Source organism: Caretta caretta, chromosome 2 (genome assembly GCF_965140235.1).
Source record: "Caretta caretta isolate rCarCar2 chromosome 2, rCarCar1.hap1, whole genome shotgun sequence".
In the NCBI taxonomy this organism is placed as follows: Eukaryota; Metazoa; Chordata; order Testudines; family Cheloniidae; genus Caretta; species Caretta caretta.
The window spans coordinates 195174500-195196216 of NC_134207.1; the positions used below are offsets into that span (position 1 = coordinate 195174500).

The 21717-nt window shown below is 38.6% G+C and overlaps 1 protein-coding gene across 3 annotated transcripts in view; it reads left to right on the plus strand.

Moving 5' to 3' along the window:
- The window catches only part of OSBPL10 (oxysterol binding protein like 10), a 189473-nt gene that overhangs the window by 48914 nt on the left and 118842 nt on the right, over window positions 1–21717 (plus strand). For 2 of the 3 annotated variants that reach the window (XM_048838665.2, XM_075125718.1), the window contains exons 2-3: window positions 4029–4204; window positions 6698–6777. In XM_048838665.2, coding sequence (XP_048694622.2) covers window positions 4029–4204; window positions 6698–6777 — 256 coding nt within the window. Of the gene's footprint in view, window positions 1–198; window positions 220–4028; window positions 4205–6697; window positions 6778–21717 lie in introns of those variants that run through there. The other variant, XM_048838666.2, reaches the window with a different exon arrangement.

Genomic DNA, 21717 nt, shown 5'->3' on the forward strand with positions numbered 1-21717 from the left:
AAACGGTGGTGTGTTCACACCTGAACATCGAAAGGATGGAAACAATGTAAACAAGATCTCAAGCCCAGGACAGGAAAGGCTTTCATGAGAACACAGTTCTCAAATTAAATAAGTGATATCATGAAAACAAACTGAAAGAGGCTGTCAGTTGGACTGCTGGACAGATGCACTCAGATCAAGATGATTTAGAAACTTTTTTGTACCCTGCTTATTTAACAGGTAAATTCCTGAAATTACTATACTGGACAAAGATTAGAGAAAATACTTTCTTTAACCTTTGAGTTTTGTTTACTTTGTGGATTTTACAGTGTATTTTTATTACCCCTTTCATGATGTTTCCTTATAGTTGGTGAGTCAGCTCTCTCTCATTTCTGTAAAATTTTCACACAGCAACAAGGAAGAGGAAAAAATGTTTTATAAATAGGAAAACAGGATGCAAAATCACAGATACTGACAGGGAGGCTTATGGACTAGTGTAATACATGCAAGTAATTTTATCTTTCTGTTTGAAATTGACTAAATTTCAGTTTGGTGGTCTCCCTGTATCTCAAGATGCCTACTGCAAACTTTACCCTATGAAAGCTCTTGTCCAAACAGGATATGAGATATACTACTTGTTTTTGCTGTGTTGTTTTTTTTTCCTCTTACTGAAAGTTAAAAAGTATTGATTTATTTAAAATAACTTGAAATTCCTGGCTGTTGCTTTGGGATAAGTGTTAAGCTAATTTGAGGGAAGAGATACACAAAACTCTTTACTTGACTAACTGGAAAGTTGCATGTTCCAAACCCCTGTATGACCTTTATCTATAGAGATGCAATACAAAAATGTCAGTTTGTGGCTGGGCTTTCCAACAGAGCCCATGTGAGTTAAATCCCCAGCTCTTATTGAATTTCAGTCAAAGTTTGGGCTCCTTTGGAAAGCCCAGCCTAAATATTAACATTTTACTATAAATAGGTGAGCTGGTAACATTAAGTTTGTAAAACTGTATTTGGCTTGTGAAAATGGTAGAATGCTTGGTCACTATCTTACAAGCGCAAATGGATTAAAATGTCAGATCAAAGCCCTTGGTAATAGTATTCTGTTTTCACTCCCTTTCTTTTCCTGGTCCACTGAATTGATAATTTCAGTAGGCTGTTAAATAGTGTTTGTTGCTAGATTTAACATACTTATCAGTTATTTTATTTGTAATATTGTAGCAGTTGGGGGCCCTAGTCAGAGATGAGTATCCCATTGTGCATAGGTATCAATCATACAAACAAGTAACACACAGACAGTCTTTGCTCTGAGAGCTCAGAATGGTAACTTTATGACCAGATATGCCAAAGAGATGAAACAGCCAAATGGTGATGGTTGTGTGGGGGGATTCAGCTCACCACCTCCCTAGTCACTATCTCAGTAGTTAGGGTTTTTTGTAAGCAGAGGGATTTGAAGGGAGATGAAAGTAGTGGTTCTACCAATTTTGTGATGGGCAGTTTCTCCCATAGCAAAAAGCATAGAGGCACGGTGTCAGAGGAAGTGGGGTCTTTATTGCACCATTAACCTCACTTTTTCTCTGTTAAAGTAAAATTGCTTTGGAAGAGTAGGTTTAAAGTATGAAGGACCTTAAAGGTGAGGTTAAGATCCTTGTGTCTGATGCAAGGGAGAGTGTGGAGGGATGCACAGTGGGGAACAAAGTGGGAAGATTGTCCTGCCAGCAGCTTTGAGTGGACTTGACCAGCCTGAGACTGCAGCAGTTGTGCCAAAGAGGTGAAGTGTGTTAATTGAAATGTGAGATAAAGACTTGGACAAGAACTTTGAAAACCTAGACAGACAGGGCAGTGCTGGAAATACTGTGTAGGAAGCCTTGGCAAGATTTAGAGGCAGTCTGGATGTGTGGGTCCAGAGATAGGGCTGAGTCAAAGATGACGCCAAGGTTTTTATCTTGTTTTGAATGCAAGTTGCAGTTTTACAGACATGAGCTGCAGAACTGTAAATCGCTAACAGCACTTTGCAACTGTCATGTGAATCTGTGTATAGCAATATGAAACTTTGTTCTCTGTTCCCATATTAAATGTTTGATCCAGAAGGACAACAACAAATAATGCCCTGCCAAATGCTTTGGTGTCATTACCCACATGTTTTTATTAGGTGCTATAAGAGGCCACCTGTGTCTGAGTAAGATCTTCTGTCTTGTCTGCTGTGTTTAATAGACCATTTTTCCTGAAATACAGTAGGACAGAATTTTCAACTACCTTGGCAAAGGTTATGCATTATTGGAGACCTGGTTCAGGGTACATGATTTAAAGATGGAAATATGCATCAAGATTTCTATGTGCTAAGATGGATTAGTAGAAATGCTTTATGCTTCCAGCTCTGAGTGTTGGGCTAGAGTAACTCAAATTGAGATGGCGAAAGTGGAATCATTTTCATTTTACATTTAAAATAAGTATGAATTAGCTACTCAATCATCTCGTCTGTACAAATAGCAATAAATTTGTCCCCGTTTGTGTGGCAAATACTGTAATCTTAGCAATGGACTTATCATGCATTGGCCCATATGATCAGTGTGTGGATGTGTGTGGATCGAAGTGGGGTTGCCTAATAGGTTAGGGAGGCAGAGAACTAAGTGGTGAGGATGTAGAGTGCTGCAATTTCAAATTCTGAGCTGAAGTGCCATGTTGTTGCTCTATAAACTACTATTGATTAAAATGTAAGTGCTCTTCATACTGACTTAGGCAACTTCTCCTGTAAGTTTAATGGGAGGAGTTACTGTGATTTTGCACATATCTCCTATAAATATACTCTCCATTGGTTTGCTGCATAAATTCCTCTGTTCTCTCCAAGGCTTCCCTCAAAGCTGGGTGGGGTGGGGGGAGAGAGAGGATGAAAAACACAAACCAAAGAACTTTTTGTAACTAGATCTATATCAAATTTAGTGGACTATACTTTTGGAGTACTGTGTGACTTCCAGATCATTAGCTGACTGTTTCACCAATCTTCTTAACATGTAAGCTTCAAATAAAGTGCTTACCTTGGGTAGTACTGCTTTAAGCAAACTCTTTTCATTTGGTCACATAAAACTTACTTTCTTGTCTCTCTGCTTTCATCCTTTATATCTCTGATGACTCTCTGAATCAGTGACTGTTATCCAGATGGATTTTCTTTGGGACTGACACCTGCCTACTATTAGTTATTTGAATATCTGGACAGATGGGTTCCCCCCTGCTATTGGAACTTGATTGGCAGAGTGACAGATTTGCTGACTTGAAGATGCCCCCACCCACTGCAATCCTACAGGCTGGCTTCTGTACTTCCTACTTTAATTTCTAATGGGAACTGGATGTCTATATCCCTTAGACCAGCCTTGAAAATCCCAGCCATAATGGGACTTATGAGATATTTTCCCTTCTGATTATATTTTATAATATCTTGTGTTCTGCTCAACCCTGTGCAAAAGCATTTGCATATTTCCTTTTTAAAAAAGCAATTGAGAGAAATGAGGGGGTCATGTTTGCATGTATAAATGAGGCAAATAAGGCCACCCTTTTGCATACAGTGCAAGTGGACACAGGTGGCTATAGAGGTGTCTCTGGGTATCTGGACAGATGATGTCATAAAAGTAGTAAGTGACTTGCCAGGCACAGGGTCGTGTCACAAACCCAGAAGTGACGGGCATAAAATGCCATACTCACCTAGCTTTCCATTTTTGGCACATAGATATATTTGACAGGGCATCACATTTGGGCTCTTTCAGTACAATCTGTATTAGTGTTGGGGGGTGATTTTCTTTAAAGAACACGTTCAGTTAGAAACACCTTTTCCCATGTCCATTAATTGAACATGGACTCTTCTTTATTCTCACCAAACTGAAATAAAGGTATTGTTTTGATACATTTATCCTCATGTACAGGATACTATGTAACAAAAAATATTTTCCTCCTTGTTTAACATTTCTGTGAAATTTAAATTTAACCCATGTTTGCTTTTCAGTAGCAGTGTAAAAAACTCTTTGAAAGAAAAACTATACAACTGTGGTTTCTTTGAACAGGTACTTTGTGCTGGATTTTGAGACTGGGATTCTGCAGTATTTTGTGAATGAACAAAGTAAAAACCAGAAGCCACGAGGAGCCCTGTCTTTAGCTGGAGCTATAATCTCTCTCAGCGACGAAGTGCCACACATGTTGGTAGTATACTTTGCCAATGGAGAGACGTACAAACTGAGAGGTATAGTAATCTACTAGCTACTTCTTAAACATGCTTATAAGACCAGCCTTTCCTCCCATTCTTGTAACTTTTTTTGTCTTTACCTTCTTTCCCAATTGTGACAAAAAATCCAGTTGAAGTTATGTTTCAGAGTAACAGCCGTGTTAGTCTGTATTCGCAAAAAGAAAAGGAGGACTTGTGGCACCTTAGAGACTAACCAATTTATTTGAGCATAAGCTTTCGTGAGCTACAGCTCACTTCATCGGATGCTGTGTTTCCACCGTCTGCATCCGATGAAGTGAGCTGTAGCTCACGAAAGCTTATGCTCAAATAAATTGGTTAGTCTCTAAGGTGCCACAAGTCCTCCTTTTCTTAGTTGAAGTTATGTTGATTATGGCTACTTTACGGCGTGCTGGACAATACGGTGGAAAAATAACCTGCAAGTTAGTACATTGCCATAGGAAATTATGCAATCTACTGTTATGGTGTTGTAACCATGGCATATGGATGGTGCACTACTGTTGGTTGGCTTGATGTGTGACAATTCTCAGTCCAATATACTTGTATTTAAAATAAAATGAATTGTGATGAGGGTTAGACTAGATTTAACAATTTAACCGCCAACCAGCTAGCCATCATATTTTAGAATCTCCTGTAAAGCAAACAGAAACCCTATCGAAGAGGCATTAGGATTTGAACTCAATATTTAGCTTGCATAGACATTTGGACGTGTAGCAAAGCAACAAAGGGATTTTCTGTCAAGGAGGCTTAGTTTTTGAACAGTTAGGATTAATGTCCTCATAACTTCTGCAGTGCTCTGCCTACTGACTGACTGAGATTTACAAGATTACACACAGCAGCATGCTGCTTATTACTTAATTGTTATACTGGCAACATAGCGGATGAGAAAATTTAATAAAGTATTCCGTCTTCTGTTCCCTTATCATTAAAATTAATTTGAATTACCATTAATCTGAGATTCAGCAGTATGTGTAATTTTGTACTTGTGTTCTTAACATTGATATGGCATTTAATGATGATTCAAAGTGGTTTGCTAATAAGAATTTTTAGTAGTTGATACATCATAACTGAATTATACATGTAATACACTGCAGCTCTTATAGAATTCATACTGGTATAAATACAGTTTTCCAATAATTTTAAAGGTGGTGAGCAAAGGGGAGAAAAAGTGAGCTTGTGCCCTTTTATGCTTCTTTTCGATGCATCAAGGCAGCATGTTAGGGTTTTTAGAGATTTTTAGTCAGTCTATATAACTCTTACTTAAGGTGGCCAGACAGCAAGTGTAAAAAATCAGGACGGGGATGGGTAGGTAATAGGAGCCTATATAAGACAAAGATCCCAAAATCAGGACTGTCCCTATAAAATCGGGACATAGAATATCTGGTCACCCTACTCTTACTGAATTGAATTTACTTAAAATTTTTTTTGGGGGGAGGTTGGTAAAACTTAGCTAACTTCAGTGATTAACATGTGAGTGGAGGAAGACTTTGTTAAAGATTCAACATCCTTGTGCACTTCAATGTAATGGTTAAGTATTCACAGCTTCTGACACCCAACAGTCTCCCAGAAAAAATACAGAAAACCAACTTTACATTCTTGATATATCTAAGGCTGGATCTAAACTTGAAAGTTTTACTGGTCTAACTTTTGGTTAGGGATATGATTTATTTATTTTACTTTTTACCCAAGTAGTTATACTGTTGCAGACCCTAGTGTGGATAGTTATACTGGTGTAAAGGGGGTTTCTTTCAGTACATGTATTCCATTTCCCATATGGGAATAGCTGTACCAATATAAAGTACCTTTATACAGATATAACTGCATCCACACTGCGGGTGGGTTGTACTTGGATAGTTTAAAGTGGCACAGCTTTCCAGTATAATAAAAACCCTCCTTAAAAAAAAAACAAAAAACCACAAAAACCCAACCAATTTTAATTTTTTTAGGCTTCCTTTATATACCATAAAGAAGAAGGAGGGGAAAAAGGCAACTTTTTAAGGCCCCAAAGGATTATATTCTACTAAACTAATTATTTAATTGCATAGGGTACATGCATTTTAAAACAAGTATATTTCTTACTCCATTTTTTCCACTGCAAAATAAAAATAGTTAAATTGATTATTTGGGCTAATCTTTATTTGGGAGGAAATGTAAGAAAAAAAATCTCATTCACAAAGTAACTATTTTAATAAATAAGAGTTTTCACTGCATCATATGGATGAATTAACTGTGGAAAACTAGTTGTTTTTCTTCTTTCTTCAGTCACAGTATCTTCTTAGGTTGAGGCTTAAGCCTGGTCTCTGAGAAAATGTTACTGATTTAACTAAATTGGTTTAGATTGGTGCACTTTTATAAGGCCTGGTGCAATAAATAGACTTTTAATTTCCCTTAGTTAAGGTACTTCTAAACTGTTATCAAGTGCTGGAAACATTCCCTTTTCTGTAATGTCAATTGGTTTATGTGCAATTCTTGTACTTTTTGTTTCTGTTCTAGCTGCTGATGCAAAGGAAAAACAATACTGGGTGACTCAGCTCCGAACCTGTGCCAAATACCACACGGAAGGTAATTCTAAGGTAAATAATAATGGGAAAGAAATAGCATGGTTGGCTATAACTGGGGTAATTGAAGAACAGGATAACATGAAAAATTAATCCATTAATAACAGCAGTCAACTTCTATTTGTATAGGGGTTGTTTTTTTTTTACGTTTCTCTCAAACCCTTTCGTAAATAACACAAGCTGGTGGTGTCTATTCTGCCTACATTTCAGCTTTAAGATAAAGTAGTAGGAGTAAGTGTTGAGAGGGAGGTAGACTCACTAGACAGTGGAATTTAGGGATTTCCAAGGGGAATAAACATAGGAAGATATTGTGATTGCTTCATATCTTTTTGTTAATGTATGGCGCTTCAGAGGTCTGAAGTGTGTTACTAAACAGCTGGAATAATAAAGGTTTAATAGGTTAGAAAAGTAGCTGGGAAGTTAGTCCACACATAGACTTGGGTATGAAAATGATTATACTGTATGATAAGGCAGCATATCCATGTGGTAGTATGAAAATTGTTTGGTTTCACTGAAAATTGTTTCGTTTCAAAGAATAATTGGTGGTCTTATTTGCTCCCAAAGTTAGATAAGAAAAAGTTGAGCTTGCTAACATTTTACAAATTGAAGTGTGGAAATCTTGAAAGACACGTAAAGTGAATATTAGGGATAATATGCAATTTTTCTTCTTTTACAAAGAGTGGACTTGGTTTGGAGGATAGATAATGATATATGGAGTCCAACCCCTGCCACTGGTTCAAATCTGGGCTATCTATGGTTCAAGTTAATAGTTTGGTGATCTGTGGGTTTGTCTACACTAGTTTTTCAAACTTGAGCTAATTGTTTGTTAATTAACTAGAGTTAGCTAACACATTTGTACACATTAGTCTGGACACTCCACAAATGTTTGTCTGTCTACCCTCTATCTAATGTAAACCATTTGTGTTGTGGAACAAATGTTTGTGAAGTGCCAAGACTAGGGTGTATAAATGTGTTGGCTAACCTGAGTTAATTAGCACTCAGCTAACTTTAGTTAAAGGTTCTAGTGTAAGAATACCCTTTGTAAAGTGAGTTGGTAATCTTATTCCAGTTGTTAATAGTGGGCAGTTTCCCAGCATCTTTACTGATCCTTTCCTAGCTTTAAATACTAAGTTTTTAATTATTTGATTTTACATTTCTTTTTAGAAAAGTAGGCTTTTTTATTTGCCACCTGAAGTGGATAAATCCTGATCTTGTTCAAATTCTCCTCTATTTTTAAAAAAACCCTCCCCTCTTGGTTCATGAAAATGCAAAATTGAAACTGCGCTACATAAAATGGGTCACTTACAGGATAAAAACAAGTGAATTTTCTAGATTAAAATTTTGATTTAAGGTGAACTGGGTGTCCATTGCATTTTAAACATATAATAATATTTGTGAACAGACCACAGAGGATGTATCTAAAATATAGATTAATATTAAAAATTCAGAAAGAAACAGAGAGGCTGCTTGGCTCCCAGCAGTAGTATATGTATATTGATGTCTGAAGACATAGACTTATTTAAAACTCAAATAAACTAAGGAAATTGCTTATTTTTCTAGGAACACATACAGTTTAGGGAAGGGGGCTCTCAAACTGTTCTGATCTCATCTTAGCAGAGTTATTGTCCGGCGGACCTACCTCTCTTTCCTGTTCACGATAGTGTGGACTACCTCCCCTTTGTTGCTGATCAAATTACACCACCCTTCTTGGCATCTGCATCAATTGCTTACATGGGAAAGTACATTAAATGTTTTCCTGATTTTTCTTTAGTTTCTTCTGAGTGCAGTTTAGCAGCTGGAAACATAGAGGAGAGTAGCACCATGTGGCTAGCAGGCACTCCATAAACAGCTGCTGGTTTGTGGACCAGAGTTCAGGAAACATTTGTTGAGGGAATATAGAAGTTAGAACATGATACTATTACAGTTACAGTATTGCTAGTAGGTTTGCTTTGCAAATTACAAGTACTTGAATGCTACAATACTAGAACTGTGGAAGGAGCTAGACTATGTTATCCTTTTTTCTTTTCTTCATGTTGAATGGGAAATGATCATAGAATCATAGAGTATCAGGGTTGGAAGGGACCTCAGGAGGTCATCTAGTCCAACCCCCTGCTCAAAGCAGGACCAATTTCCAATTTTTGCCCCAGATCTCTAAGTGGCCCCCTCAAGGATTGAACTCACAACCCTGGGTTTAGCAGGCCAATGCTCAAACCACTGAGCTATCCCTCCCCCCACCAGTCAGAAAATGTCATACAGTCCATTTTATATTGCTCTGTAAGGATCATTCAGTTTTGCATGATGCAGTTCTGGTTTAAGGAAAGGAAAAGCAACAACAGATGTATATTTTCCTTTTAAACACCACACCAAAATTGTAATTCACAGTAGGATGTTTGTTAATTTCAGTCCCCTGCAGCATGCTCACAAGAGCAGAACACTCATAGACAATAGAGGAATGGCATGACAAACTTCATATGTATGAAGTTAGTACTAATCAAAATCTACAATAAGTTTTGTTTTGGGCACACAGCTGAGGCTGGGATTGTCAAAAGTACATAACTTAAGAGACATGAGTCCAATTGAAGCTCAATGAGACTTGTCCTCTTAACTTTGCAGTGATGACAAGCTTTAACTCAGGTGTTGCCCCAGACTCCTCTTCCATTCACATACTCTAAATTCAAGTGTGGTGGTGTTTTAACTTGAGATAGCTGGTCCATCAGGGGGTGCAGGCTAAAACTTGAGTTAGAACAACTCAGTCAGCTGCTAACACGAGCACTCTGCATTATGGATTCCAGGCTAGCTCCACTTAAGTATCACTAGTCCTCAGATACTTTCCCCTACCTCAGCAAGAGGAGACTTGCTGGTGCTAAACTGGGTGTCAGTTCCTGTCACCCCAGTCTGTTAGCCACCCAAACAATCTCAGCTCTGCCAGCCTTTAGTGCCTCCCTCTAGTGCCTAGCCCCTATCACGAGATACTCGTAGTAATTACCAAGTCCTCTGTCTCCAAAGAGACTTGCATACCACTGGAAGGTTACAGCTCAAGATCAGGTCCTTTCTAACAACATCACACTGTAATTTATTTATAGTGAAAACAAATACAGGTTTAGTAACAGAAAGAGATTCACAGATTCAAGTGAGTATTCAGAAAGGAAAGCTGCTTCCAAATAAAACAAAAGTGTAATACACTTCCAAAAGACTCATCATAACTTTGACAGGCTACGCTCCTTTGAGAGAGTTTCTCACCCTCAAAGTCCTTTTGCAGAGCATGCTGATTTTTCAGTCAAATCAGGATCCAGTTTTTTCATGAACCACCTCCTTCCATATTACAGGGTGTTTGTCAGTGAAATGGATAATCAAAGGGGATTCTTGTAGTTCAGCAAACCTTTGAAATGTATCCTTTTGAAGAGTACCTACAGATAAGCATTTTAGCATTGAGAGGGAAGGAAACAAAGTAAGAAAGGATACAGCTGTAGGTAGGAGAATGGACATAAGGAGGAAGGACAGTGTGGATACTAGTCTAATAGGTCATACTGGCTGTAGAATGACTGTGCTTAATCGGGTACGGAATGTGAGCAAGGCCAAACAGCAAAAATTAAGATGTTTGTACACCAATGCGAGGAGCCTAGATAACAAAATGGAGGAACTCGAGCTACTGGTGCAGGAAGTGAAACCAGATATTACAGGGATAACAGAAACATGGTGGAATAGTAGTCATGACTGGAGTATGGGTATTGAAGGGTATGTGCTGTTCAGGAAAGACAGAAATAAAGGCAAAGGTGGTGGAGTAGCACTGTATATCAATGATGAGGTAGAATGTAAAGAAATAAGAAGCGATGGAATGGATAAGACAGAGTCCGTCTGGGCAAAAATCACATTGGGGAAGAAAACTACTAGAGCCTCCCCTGTGATAGTGCTTGGGGTGTGCTATAGACCGCCGGGATCTGATATAGATATGGATCCAGAGCCCTCTTTAATGTTTTGAATGAAGTAAATACTAATGGAAACTGCGTGATCATGGGAGACTTTAACTTCCCAGATATAGACTGGAGGACGAGTGCTAGTAATAATAATAGGGCTCAGATTTTCCTAGATGCGATAGCTGATGGATTCCTTCATCAAGTAGTTTCTGAACCGACTAGAGGGGATGCCATTTTGGATTTGGTTTTGGTGAGTAGTGAGGACCTCATAGAAGAAATGGTTGTAGGGGACAATCTTGGTTCAAGTGATCATGAGCTATTTCAGTTCAAACTGAACGGAAGGACAAACAAAAATAAATCTGCAACTAGGGTTTTTGATTTCAAAAGGGCTGACTTTGAAAAATTAAGGAAATTAGTTAGGGAAGTGGATTGGACTGAAGAACTTATGGATCTAAAGGTAGAGGAGGCCTGCGATTACTTTAAATCAAAGCTGCAGAAGCTATCGGAAGCCTGCATCCCAAGAAAGGGGAAAAAATTCATAGGCAGGAGTTGTAGACCAAGCTGGATGAGCAAGCATCTCAGAGAGGTGATTAAGAAAAAGCAGAAAACATAGAAGGAGTGGAAGATGGGAGGGATCAGCAAGGAAAGCTACCTTATTGAGGTCAGAACATGTAGGGATAAAGTGAGACAGGCTAAAAGTGAAGTAGAGTTGGACCTTGCAAAGGGAATTAAAACCAATAGTAAAAGGTTCTATAGCCATATAAATAAGAAGAAAACAAAGAAAGAAGAAGTGGGACCGCTAAACACTGAGGATGGAGTGGAGGTCAAGGATAATCTAGGCATGGCCCAATATCTAAACAAATACTTTGCCTCTAGCCTTTAATAAGGCTAAAGAGGATCTTAGGGATAATGGTAGCATGAGAAATGGGAATGAGGATATGGAGGTAGATATTACCATATCTGAGGTAGAAGTGAAACTCGAACAGCTTAATGGGACTAAATTGGGGGGCCCAGATAATCTTCATACAAGAATATTAAAGGAATTGACACATGAAATTGCAAGCCCATTAGCAAGAATTTTTAATGAATCTGTAAACTCAGGAAAAAAAACTTGGAAAAAATAGTTAAGGACATTGAAGTCAGTGGTAAATGGGACAAAACACAACATGGTTTTACAAAAGGTAGATCGTGCCAAACCAACCTGATCTCCTTCTTTGAGAAAGTAACAGGTTTTTGAGAGAAAGGAAACGCAGTGGATCTAATTTACCTAGATTTCAGTAAGGCGTTTGATATCGTGCCACATGGGGAATTATTAGTTAAATTGGAAAAGGTGGGGATCAATATGAACATTGAAAGGTGGATAAGGAAATGGTTAACAGGGAGACTACAGCAGGTCCTACTGAAAGGTGAACTGTCAGGCTGGAGGGAGGTTACCAGTGGAGTTCCTCAGGGATCGGTTTTGGGACCAATCTTATTTAATCTTTTTATTACTGACCTCGGCACAAAAAGTGGGAGAGCACTAATAAAGTTTGCGGATGATACAAAGCTGGGAGGTATTGCCAATTTGGAGAGAGACCGGGATATCATACAGGAAGATCTGGATAACCTTGTAAACTGGAGTAATAGTAATAGGATGAAATTTAATAGTGAGAAGTGTAAGGTTATGCATTTAGGGATTAATAACAAGAATTTTAGTTATAAGCTGGGGACGCATCAATTAGAAGTAATGGAGGAGGAAAAGGACCTTGGAGTATTGGTTGGTCATAGGATGACTATGAGCCGCCAATGTGATATGGCTGTGAAAAAAGCTAATGCGGTCTTGGGATGCATTAGGCGAGGTATTTCCAGTTGAGATAAGGAGGTTTTAGTACCGTTATACAAGGCACTGGTGATACCTCACCTGGAATACTGTGTGCAGTTCTGGTCTCCTATGTTTAAGAAGGCTGAATTCAAACTGGAACAGGTACAGAGAAGGGCTATTAGGATGATCTGAGGAATGGAAAACTTGTCTTATGAAAGGAGACTCAAGGAGTTTGGCTTGTTTAGCCTAACTAAAAGAAGGTTGAGGGGAGATATGATTGCTCTCTATAAATATATCAGAGGGATAATACCGGAGAGGGAGAGGAATTATTTAAGCTGAGTACCATTGTGGACACAAGAACAAAGGGATATAAGCTGGTCATCGGGAAGTTCAGACTTGAAATTAGACAAAGGTTTCTAACCATCAGAGGGGTGAAGTTTTGGAATAGCCTTCCAAGGGAAGCAGTGGGGGCAAAAGGTCTATCTGGCTTTAAGATTAAACTTGATAAATTTATGGAGGAGATGGTATGATGGGGCAATATGATTTTGGCAATTAATTGATCTTTAAATATTCATGGTAAATAGGCCCAATGGCCTGTGATGGGATGTTAGATGGGGTGGGATCTGAGTTACTACAGAGAATTCTTTCCTGGGTATCTGGCTGGTGAATTTTGCCCATATGCTCAGAGTTCAGCTGATTGCCATAGTTGGGGTCGGGAAGGAACTTTCCCCCAGGGCAGATTGGAAGAGGCCCTGGAGGTTTTTTGTCTTCCTCTGTAGCATGGGTCACTTGCTGGAGGATTCTCTGCTCCTTGAAGTCTTTAAACCATGATTCGAGGACTTCAATAGCTCAGATATAGGTGAGAGGTTTATCGCAGGAGTGGGTGGGGGAGATTCTGTGGCCTGCATTGTGCAGGAGGTCATACTAGATGATCATAATGGTCCCTTCTGACCTTAATATCTATGAATCTGTGATAAGACTCTCCTCCCATGCTGCTTGTTCCTGGGTGCCGGTGCCATGCTGCCGTTACATCTCCCTTGTTAACTTGTTTTTCCTGTTTACTTCACTTGCAAATGTAACTCCCATTGTATTTGGCTTTGCAGTGGTTAACTTACATTAGAGACAGAGATAGTTGAATAGCAGAAGACCTCTTTGCCCATTCTGCCTTGTTAGACTTTACAACATAATATGAGGAATATCTATAAGTCTTCTTACAGTGTTAATACATGTCTCGCTGGTTTTCATTTGATATCTCACATGATGTGCTTTATAGCCGGGGTTCTCAGACTTTTGTACTGGTGACTCCTTTCACACAGCAAGCCTCTGAGTGCGACCCCCCCTTATACATAAAAAACACTTTTAAATATATTTAACACCATTATAAATGCTGGAGGCAAAGCGGGGTTTGGGGTGGAGGCTGACAGCTCGTGACCCCCCATGTAATAACCTCCCAACCCCCTGAGGAGTCCTGACCCCCAGTTTGAGAACCCCTGCTTTATAGTGAAATACTGTGACAGCAATATATTAAGTGTAGTGCATTTCTCAGGCCTAATAAGAGTTGCTGACACAGAGTAGTGAGCCACCAATGTGTCTCTGTTTCACAATCCCATAAATTAAAAACACAGAATAATACAAAAGGACTGCCTATAGATATAACCAACCCTCCTACAAGTTTAAGGAGACGGAACATACAGCAATAAATCAATGACCAAAATGTCTTTAAGAAATAGGTATTAAATTAGCTATCTATTTATTTTAATCATAGAATCAGAGAACTGGCAGGGACATCAAGAGGTCACCTAGTCCAGTCCCCTGCACTAATTGCAGGACTAAGTATTATCTAGACCATCCCTGACAGATGCTCATTCAAAATCTCCAGTGATGGAGATTCCACAAACTTCTTAGGCAATTTATTCCAGTGCTTAATTACCCTGACAGGAAGGTTTTTCTAATGTCTAACCTTAACTGCCCTTGCTGCAATTTAAGCTCATTGTTTCTTGTCCTCTCCTCAGTGGTTAAGGAGAACAATTTTTCTCCCTTCTCCTTGTAACAACCTTTTATGTACTTGAAAACTGTTATCGTGTCCCCCCTCAGCCTTCTCTTCTCCAGACTAAACCCAGTTTTTTCAATTTTCCCTCATAGGTCATGTTTTCTAGACTTTTAGTCATTTTTGTTGCTCTTCTCTGGACTTTCTGCAATTTGTCCACATCTTTCCTGAAATGTGGCAGCCAGAACTGGGCACAATACTCCAGTTGAGGCGTAATCAGTGTGGAGTGGAGTGAAAGAAATACTTCTCGTGTCTGTCTTACAACACTCCTGCTAATACATCCCAAAACTATGTTTGCTTTTTTTACAACAGAGTTATAGTGTTGATTCATATTTAGCTTGTGATTCTCTGACCCCCAGATGCCTTTCTGAAGTACTCCTTCCTAGGCAGTCATTTCTCATTTTGTATGTGTGCAACTAATTGTTCCTTCCCAAGTGGAGTACTTTGCATTTGTCCATATTGAATTTCATCCTATTTACTTCAGACCATTTCTCCAGTTTGTCCAGATCATTTTGAATTAAAATCCTATCCTCCAAAGCTCTTGCAACCCCTCCCAGCTTGGTATCATCCGCAAACTTTATAAAAGTACTTTCTATGCCATTATCTCAATCACTGATGAAGATATTGAACAGAACCGTATCCAAAAGTGATTCCTGCGGGACCCCACTCAATACGTCCTTCCCGCTTGACTTTGAACCACTGATAACTACTTTCTGGGAATGGTTTTCCAGCCAGTTATGCACCCACCTTTTAGTAGCTCCATCTAGGTGTATTTTCCTAGTTCGTTTATGAGAAGGTCATGTGAGACTGTATCAAAGCCTTGCTAAAGTCAAGATATATCATGTCTACTACTCTCTTTCCTATTCACAAGGCTTGTGAATGATAGTGCCAACTTAAAATCCATATTTCCTCTCTGTGCCTTGATCTGTTGGTAAAAAAGTGTGAATCAATCATAGGCATTGTATTTTAGTCTCTAGTTGTAGTAGTTTGTACTGTGGTTCCATCAGAACCCCATATGGTAGGTAAGCAGAATAAGGCAAGGAAGAGTATTTAGATGGGGACATGTGGAAAATGTATGGTTTGGGTAATTTAATACATTACACTCTTCTCTAAAAAAGAACAGGAGTACTTGTTGCACCTTAGAGACTAAGAAATTTATTAGAGCATAAGCTTTTGTGGGCTACGGCCTATTTCATTGGATGCATAGAATGGAACATATAGTAAGAAGATATATCTATACATACAGAGAAGGTGGAAGTTGCCATACAAACTGTAAGAGGCTAATTAATTAAGATGAGCTATTATCAGCAGGAGAAAAAAACTTCTGTAGTGATAATCAAGATGGCCCATTTAGACAGTTGACAAGAAGGTGTGAGGATACTTAACAATGGGGAAATAGATTCAATCTGTGTAATGACCCAGCCACTCCCAGTCTTTATATGCCATCATGTGCCAGCAATGCCCCTCTGCCATGTACATTGGCCAAACCGGATAGTCTCTACGTAAAAGAATAAATGGACACAAATCTGACATCAGGAATCATAACATTCAAAAACCGGTAGGAGAACACTTCAACCTCTCTGGCCACTCAGTAAAAGACTTAAGGGTGGCAATTTTGCAACAGAAAAGCTTCAAAAACAGACTCCAGTGAGAAACTGCTGAGCTTGAATTAATATGCAAACTAGATACTATTAACTTGGGTTTGAATAGAGACTGGGAGTGGCTGGGTCATTACACATATTGAATCTATTTCCCTATGTTAAGTGTCCTCATACCTTCTTGTCAACTGTCTAAATGGGCCATCTTGATTATCACTACAAAAGTTTTTTTTCTCTTGCTGATAATAGCTCATCTTAACTAATTAGCCTCTCATACTTTGTATGGCAACTTCCACCTTGTGTGTGAGTGCATGTGTGTGTGTTTATTATCTTCTTACTATATGTTCCATTTTATGCATCCGATGAAGTGGGCTGTAGCCCACGAAAGCTTATGCTCTAATAAATTTGTTAGTCTCTAAGGTGCCACAAGTACTCCTGTTCTTTTTGCGGATATAGACTAACATGGCTGCTACTCTGAAACCTACACTCTTCTCTGTGAGTCAGTATAGAACCAGTGGTTGTGGGAGACAGGAAATGCTGTTCATATGAGATTGACATTGGATGTTTCACATATTTTAAGCTATGGAGGAAGCTTTTACTCATTATCTTGCCTAATTTGCAACTGAGCCAACTGTTGCTCAACTAAACCTCCCATGCCAGAGTTTCAAATGCAAGTGCTATTTTTCATTTTTCTTAAATTATTCCACAGTGCTACTGTGTGCTCTTGAACAGCTCTGATGTGCTACTCCAAAAATAGTTGTGTTTCAGTTGTGGATTAAGTGATTCTTGAATGTTTTTTATAGCACTTTGGGATCATTTGAAATGAGAAGCCCTATATCTGTACACATTTAAAATTACTGTTGCTATTGAAATCTATTTCTTGCGGTGGTTGTCATTTTTGGTAGTAAACGTTGCTATTTCTTGAAAGCATCAACACTTAAACTACATCTGTATGACATAAGCAGTTTGCAGTTCTCTAGAATTCTGGATGATGTGTGAGAAAATGTATCAAGTAATGTTGCAGTCTGCACAAAAAGACGCATTTTCTGTAATTAGTCCTGAAGTGACACAGTAATTGCCACAAGTGAATGAACTCTTAAAGTAAAATCAGTATGTATACTAGAACTTTTCTGTAACACCTACCCCTGGAAAGTTGAGGGGACAGTAAAATATTTATACTGGAGTCTTAAAGTAAGTAAGGATATAGCTGATATTAACGATCTTGCAAGACTCATCTTTTTTTTCCCAGACACTTGAAAATGGGAGGGAATTGTTTGAGGAGGGGGAGTTTGCAGTATGTTATCTTAAAATGCAGTACTTGGAACGTATTTTTAAGTTATGTCAAGTAGGCACAAAGCATATGCATTTTTTTGAGTTTTGATTGATCTAAATATGTACTGTAGGCACAGACAGTTCAGATAAACTCTGCTTTAGTCAAGTAAAAAAAATGTTCAGTCCATTTTTGTTAATTTGTTAATCTTTATCAGTGGTAGTCTTGATCTGATCTGACATTTTGACAAGTTTTCTCTTTTGTGTGGTGAAATCTTATAGGTTACTAAAATTTTATCTTCAGTAATCCCCAAAAGGAATAATACAAGTAAGATGATTATTAGAGCATAACTATATAAAAGATAAATTAGATGCAGTAACTATTTCATAAAACTGAATAATAAATGCCATTTTATTTTTATACTGTTCTTGATCACACTTCACTTCAAAGTGCTTCTGCAGAGAACTAAAAAAAAATTCTTTAATCTTGTCATGTGCGTAGGTACTTGGTTTTGGATAAATAACCACTTACTTTGGAATAACTCTGGTATGTTAGAACTTCTCATAGGGCTGAATTTACTATAAACAAATAAAGGTATGGTATTTTTGTGAACTGTAGTCTGTTTTAATAAAGAGAGAACATCTGATAAACTAATCAAAACACACCCTGTTATTGAATGTTCAAAGCTGCCCTAAATCCAGCTCTAAATCTGAGCTTTGTTCAGGACGGGGTGGTGGAGCAGAGGAGCTGATCTCAGATTGGACGGAAGGTGGGAGGAGGAAGAACAGGGGTTGAGGCAATGACTGCAGAGATAGTAAGGACAGACTGAGTGAGCTGCTCCTTCCCTAAGTTGCTTGCCATCCTGTAGAGTATGTAGGCACAGCATTTTGGAGTGAGATTGCCAGTTTGGGTCCACAGGCTTGGGCTTGCGGGACTCAGGCTAGTGCGTTCACAGTAGCTGTGTAGAAGGTGCTGGAAGTTCCAGTTTGGGCTAGAGTTCAGGTTCTGAAGCGTACGGAGAGAGGTGGGCTTCAGATCTTGTTCTGAAAAATATCCCATTACCAGGATTCTTCCTTCCCCTGTTTATCATTGGATACATTATGTTGGTAGTCAAATTTTAAAAGGAAAAATCTATATTGTATGTTTATCATGCCAGAAGTATGTGATGTTCTGATGTACTTAGGCACAGCCTATTTCAATAAGTCTTATTATAAGAGGGAAGGCTCAAGTCATCAGAGGTAAAGAATCTAGGTTCTCCAGTGCTGTAAATATCTTCAATCGTAATTGTATCTAAACAATACCATATAACCAAAGATAACTTAAAAACAATAAGCCTCTCATTTTAGTCCAAGTCCTGTTTAACACAAATGGAAAACACCTGCAATGATGGTTAGTTTAATGGATGGCTGATGCTTATAATTGTGTTTAGTCATGGTAGCAAACCCCTGCACTCAGCCATGTTTGCAGGATTAGATCATAACTTCTGAAGTGTGTTTGTGTGTGAAGGGGATATACATTAAACCAGATCTGTGTACTCTGTGTTTTGTTACTGTGACTACTCTCTATGCAGTGTATGTTCTGCATGTGTAGGGCTTATAGAATCAGGTTCTGACATACCAGATGTCTCAATCTTTTGGCCGAGTGTAGAGGTAATTGCTCTCCTAAAACATGTAACGAAGTTCCCTCCTTGCCCCTTTTATATGTGTTGGTAAAGTGCAGTATCTGGAGTTGATGAAATGTACTATTACCATGACTATTATATACAATGTCTGACTTTAATCCAAATGCTAATTATAAATTAAGTTTGTCAGTTTTAGATTGTCAAAGTCAGATTCAGGACTCACATAATTTGTCAGAACACTCTGTTTATTAGCAAAGCGCTTTGCCAATGCACCCAGATATGTGAGCCCCCCTCTGAGACTCAAGCTACCTTATTTATACAAATAAGCCAAAGCCAATTTAACATAAGAGACAAAAGGAAGCAGAAACTGACAAATATACATGCATATCTTATTTGCATACTAACGTTTACCAATCTCCTAGCTCAGTAGGAGCTCTAAGTTAATTAGTTTGAGGACCCATTGTCTCACACTCCTTAAGGTTTCTCTTCCTGACAACTATATTTCAACAAACCCTTCAAGTAGCATTTCTTTAATGAATTATAATTTCAGTATAATTCATTCTACTTTCACAAGATCTGATACCTTTTAATGAAAGTGACAGGCATTATACATGATTGCAGTGCCATTAACTAGCCTTTAAGGGATAAAAAGGAGAAGGCTTTCAGGTGCTATTTACTGGCCATATTACAATATACTGTTTCAAATTTGAGGCCATTCTGAGTATATAGGCGCTACTGGTGAAAATAAGACTTCCTCTTCCATTTCCATTCACTTATTACAATAATTCTCTTTGCAACTATAAAAGCTCATCTACCTGTTCTTTGCAAGTACGAATATATTGAGCTTGTAGGTAGAAATAGTGGGATCGTACCTGTATTTTACTCAAAATATTGCATCTATGCCATCCTCAATTTTTTATTAAAATGTTATTGTCAGTGTACAATACATGCCATTTTGTCTGACGCTAAAATAAAATCGAAACAAAAGATGTATGCATATAACAAGAATATAATAAAACAGAAGAAAGAAGCTTAGCAAGCACATTACATAGATCTCTCTAAGTGTGGAAATTAAATCACCAACAGCATTTTTCAAACATGGACAAAAATAGCCTAGGCTGTGATGGACCACATATAGATAACACACTAAAGTGTCTATCATTGTGATATCTGCAATGATTACATTATCTGTGTTCTGGTGGTACATCTGTGTGCCTGACTGAAACTGCAGTCCTTTAAGGCTTTCTCTAGTATAAAATAACTGAGTGATGCAGTAAACAAACCATGGAGTAGCAACCCTATTAAAAGATCAGATATGTGAACAATTGAACCTCATGCGGGGGGGAAAACTCAGACTATTATTAATAGCAGAGGAGACTGTTAACTGCTGACAGTGGGAGGAAGGGGCGGGCACAATTTAAAGGTTCTGGTGTTATGCAGAGAGGTTCAGGGCAGTTACTTGAGACAAAAGAGTTTTGATTTCTAGAGCTACTTCTAATGTCTCATGACACTATGTAATAGCAGATAGAGACTGTTCTAAAAGCGAGCTACACACGAAGAGGCTCTGGATTGCACTGGTGTTTTATATCAATTTGAACAACAGATATTTGCGAAACAATCCTTTTGATATAATTTTTAAAGCTCTTGTGATAGTATAAGCACCCAATAATTATGTCAGGAATCAGTTCTAATTTAACCTTATAAAATTATTTTCCCTCTCCATTTGAATCTGCTCTCTCTTCTGTGTTTACAAGGAGACATTGGCATCACAAGTACCAGAAATCTCATGCTAACTCTACTGGTGGCTATGATGTCTCTTCTGGCATCTGACTCTTCTGGTATCTGTAGTATCAGAGAATGATAAATATGGGGTATTATTAGCAAACCTGTAAAAACAGATTTCATGGCAGGAGGATAGTGGTTTGAAAGAATTTTTGGAAAGTAAATTAAAACAGATTTCTGTGCTCAATCTCCTGTGCCCAGCCCAGTTAGCAGACGGTCAAGTCACGTATCTTGGCTTGCCTACCATTCCCTTTTCTCTTTACAGTTCATTTTTAACTAGAGATGGACCCAAAACTAGGACACAGAATCCAAACTACTCAGAAACATGAGGAAGATCAGATCTAAGTTCAGATTTCACCTTCATAGCTTGTTTATTTTCATGATGGGCCAGTTCAGAATTCTGAATCCCAGCACTCTTATGAAGTGGCTTGGGTTTGGATCTGAAGTCGAGGAACTTGAATTTGAATGGAAGCTTCACAACTGACCCACTTTTGCTATTAACATTACAAAGTTTAATAGTGTGACTTTCCAGTTCTTAATTATGATTTAGTATAATATGTTCTGACATTAAGGCCCCAATCAAGCAAACTCTTAAGCTTATGCTCAGTTATAAGCATGTTAGTAGACCCATTGAAATCAATGGAACTGGTCAAGTGCTTGGACTTAAGCACGTGTAAGTACTTTGCTGGATTTGGGCCTTTAGAAAAAATGAAATAAAATCTCATTGTCGCAGTTTCAGGGGAACTACGCTTGTGTTGCCCTGGGCTCTCCACCCACCCCACCCCCAGTGCCCCTGGTCTGTGCTGTCTTCCCCCTCCGCCCATTGCCTCCCTCTCCCCATTGCCCCGAGCTCCCTTTCCAGCCTCGCAGGCGTCTCAGCTGGTTCCACCATTGAGCCTGCTACCAGCCTGATCTCGCTTCC